At 40.8% G+C, this 2500-nt stretch overlaps 1 protein-coding gene across 2 annotated transcripts in view; it reads right to left on the reverse strand.

Moving 5' to 3' along the window:
- Positions 1-2500, reverse strand: part of LOC137973186 (tyrosine-protein kinase receptor torso-like) — a 46267-nt gene that overhangs the window by 1445 nt on the left and 42322 nt on the right. The window contains exons 13-15 of one of the 2 annotated variants that reach the window (XM_068819954.1): positions 1063-1285; positions 874-942; positions 1-762 (exon numbers count right to left, since the gene is read on the reverse strand). The exon at positions 1-762 is cut by the window's left edge and continues 1445 nt beyond it. In XM_068819954.1, the coding sequence (XP_068676055.1) occupies positions 742-762; positions 874-942; positions 1063-1285 (313 nt within the window). In that variant the 3' untranslated portion in view covers positions 1-741. Of the gene's footprint in view, positions 763-873; positions 946-1062; positions 1286-2500 lie in introns of both variants that reach the window. The other variant, XM_068819953.1, reaches the window with a different exon arrangement.

Here is a 2500-nt window from a genome sequence, read left to right on the forward strand (position 1 = left end):
GTCATCTTCTACAGGCGTAACAATGGAGGAATGCTGGGTGTAACGGATTGCCAAAACATGCGAAGAAATAAACTATTAAAATAAGAAAATAAATAATGATGATGATTAGTATGTCGCAGCCTACTCCAGCTTTTTGACGTTTTAACAATTGAATGACTTAGCCAACATATGCAACAAATGCCTTCTAGAAGAGCAATGAAAAACTCTGGCCTGACCTGCTTCTCGCGAACAGTGCAAGTAAACTTGCCTTCACTGACTAGAAGCACGCCATTGTGTTTGTTTGAGCAGAGTGGACCATGAGACGAGAGGAGTGCACCTAAGGTTACGATAATGGTGTCGTCCGAGATTCTTCCCTTTTCTTGCTTGTTAATGGCCAAACAAAGTCAAGACAAGGCAGATCTTTGAGCTTTAAATTGTTAAAATCTGTCGGTCTCGGTAAGAACATGTGCCTGAAAGTCGGCTGTTTGGTTGTACTTAGACAGTGTAATATCTCACTTGATAATAAATAAATAAATAAATAAATAAACAAACAAATAGCTTTAGCAGCAATCTGACTACAATGCCAATCTAAAACCGAGAAGACTAAGAGCAAAGCTTTATAGCTAAGTCTGATAAGTTACTTTAACTAAAAATTTTCATAGCTATGCTCAGCAAGCATTTGCTGACAACTGTAAATCATTCAGCTTGAAGACTCGTCTTGGACACATTCTGTGTGCTTAAAGCCTGATGATTTTCCTGTTCCTAAACTTCTGTTTCTTGCCCCTACCAACAATGAGATCAAAGTATGATTGCATAAGTTTAATGAATTTCATAAGTGATTTTAATGAACAAATCCATTGCTGTGCAGCTTGGAGCTCATATGATAAGACTTGCCTTGGACACATTCTCTGGTTTTTCAACTTGGATTATGACTGCTTCATCGGCTTCTGCTGCATTTGACCCCTGCTAAGATGAAAGGTATGATAACATAAGATTGAAGGTAACTTCAATACACAAATTCAGTTGTCATGCAAGGCCAAGCACAAGTCTACAACTGCAAGAAGGTTGTTCTAAAAAACTTACCTTGGACACATCCGGCAGGTTTGCAACTTCAAGGTTGTCAAGTTCATCAACTTCTGCTGTCTTTGACGCCTGTGTGCTATAATAATATTTCGATTCGTCGTGATTGTCCCAGCTAAAGTACTCCGCTTGCTCCTCCAACATATCGTCAAGTCTCTTATACAGCCGCTCAAAGCTTGGCCGTTCATCTGGGTCCTGGTTCCAACAATCTGTCATCAAGGTGTACCTTAAAGATGAACAAATAAAGGAGTTTTCTTTTATGCAGGAAAATCGATGCTCTTCACATAACCTATTAACACTGTTTCCCTTTAATTCATGTGTAGCTTACTGAACAGGATATGTTACATTGTTTCAACTGTAATTGCTTCCACAGTGAGTGAACCCGAAGGGAACGAACGAGGCAGCTCTCTAATCGGGAGAAGAACAAATTTTTTCTTCGAAACGGGAGGAATTGTGGTCGCGGAAAGGTCAGGGTCGCAAGGAATTGTGGTTACGCGTGAATTGAGGAATTAATGGCCCAGTTTCACCCTTAATGCATTGCGCGCCTGAGTGAATCACTTCGAAATCCATTTCAATCCGTAGTTATTTTTCTATTTCAGTTTCTGCAATTAATGTAAATAGGAATTCTTTGTTATTATATTCTTGCTTTTCATCTATATTTCGGATAAAGATTTTAATAAGGCGTTCAGCTCGATCATTTTGTGTGAGCATGTAGCTGTGGTGTGACTGAAGAGGATAAGAAGAGAACTACGCGTGTTGGAAGGCCCCGTTTACCGGGTTCCGCTCAGTATATTCGTCTTCGCCAATCCGTGTTTAATCTTTGGAAAGAGAGGAAAGTCAGTCTGGGGAAGTTTACGGATAGCGAATTTGCAGAGTATCTTCTACATCAAAGGTGAGCTTGCTTTACGTAAGCTTTCGATTTCGACCGCGTATAAAAGTAAGCGTTCTCGTTTTTGGGCGATCGAAGCTAAGCTTATATTGCTCCTAATGAAGCGGTAACTTATGGGAATTTGTGTTCACATTTTGCTTTAGAGCTGACAGAGACCCTTCTCCCGGTGGGGATGAGTTACCTTCGACGTCACGTGCACGCGTAGTGTGCGGACGCAGGATTTGATTGCTCCGGCCAAGATCGAAATCACCGAAAATTTTAGTCCAAAATATGCCCGATACACGTCATTCGAAAGCCTCGGTTAGTTCTTTGGCGGCTGAAGTAAATGTTCAAGGAGAGTTTGTAACACTGGCAACGCTTCGCGAGATGTTACAGATGCAGGAAAGAATGTTCAAGAGCTTCTTTGACTCGATCGTAACTAACGTGAACACTCGCCTCGACTCTTTAACTCATTCAGTAGCCGAGTTAAAAGCAAGAATTGCTAGTTCGGAAAAGGAAACGGGTGATCTTAAAAACAGCCTTGAGTTTTCGCAAAAGGATATTGATGACTTG

Source organism: Montipora foliosa, chromosome 10, assembly GCF_036669935.1.
Source record: "Montipora foliosa isolate CH-2021 chromosome 10, ASM3666993v2, whole genome shotgun sequence".
NCBI classification, from domain to species: domain Eukaryota; kingdom Metazoa; phylum Cnidaria; class Anthozoa; order Scleractinia; family Acroporidae; genus Montipora; species Montipora foliosa.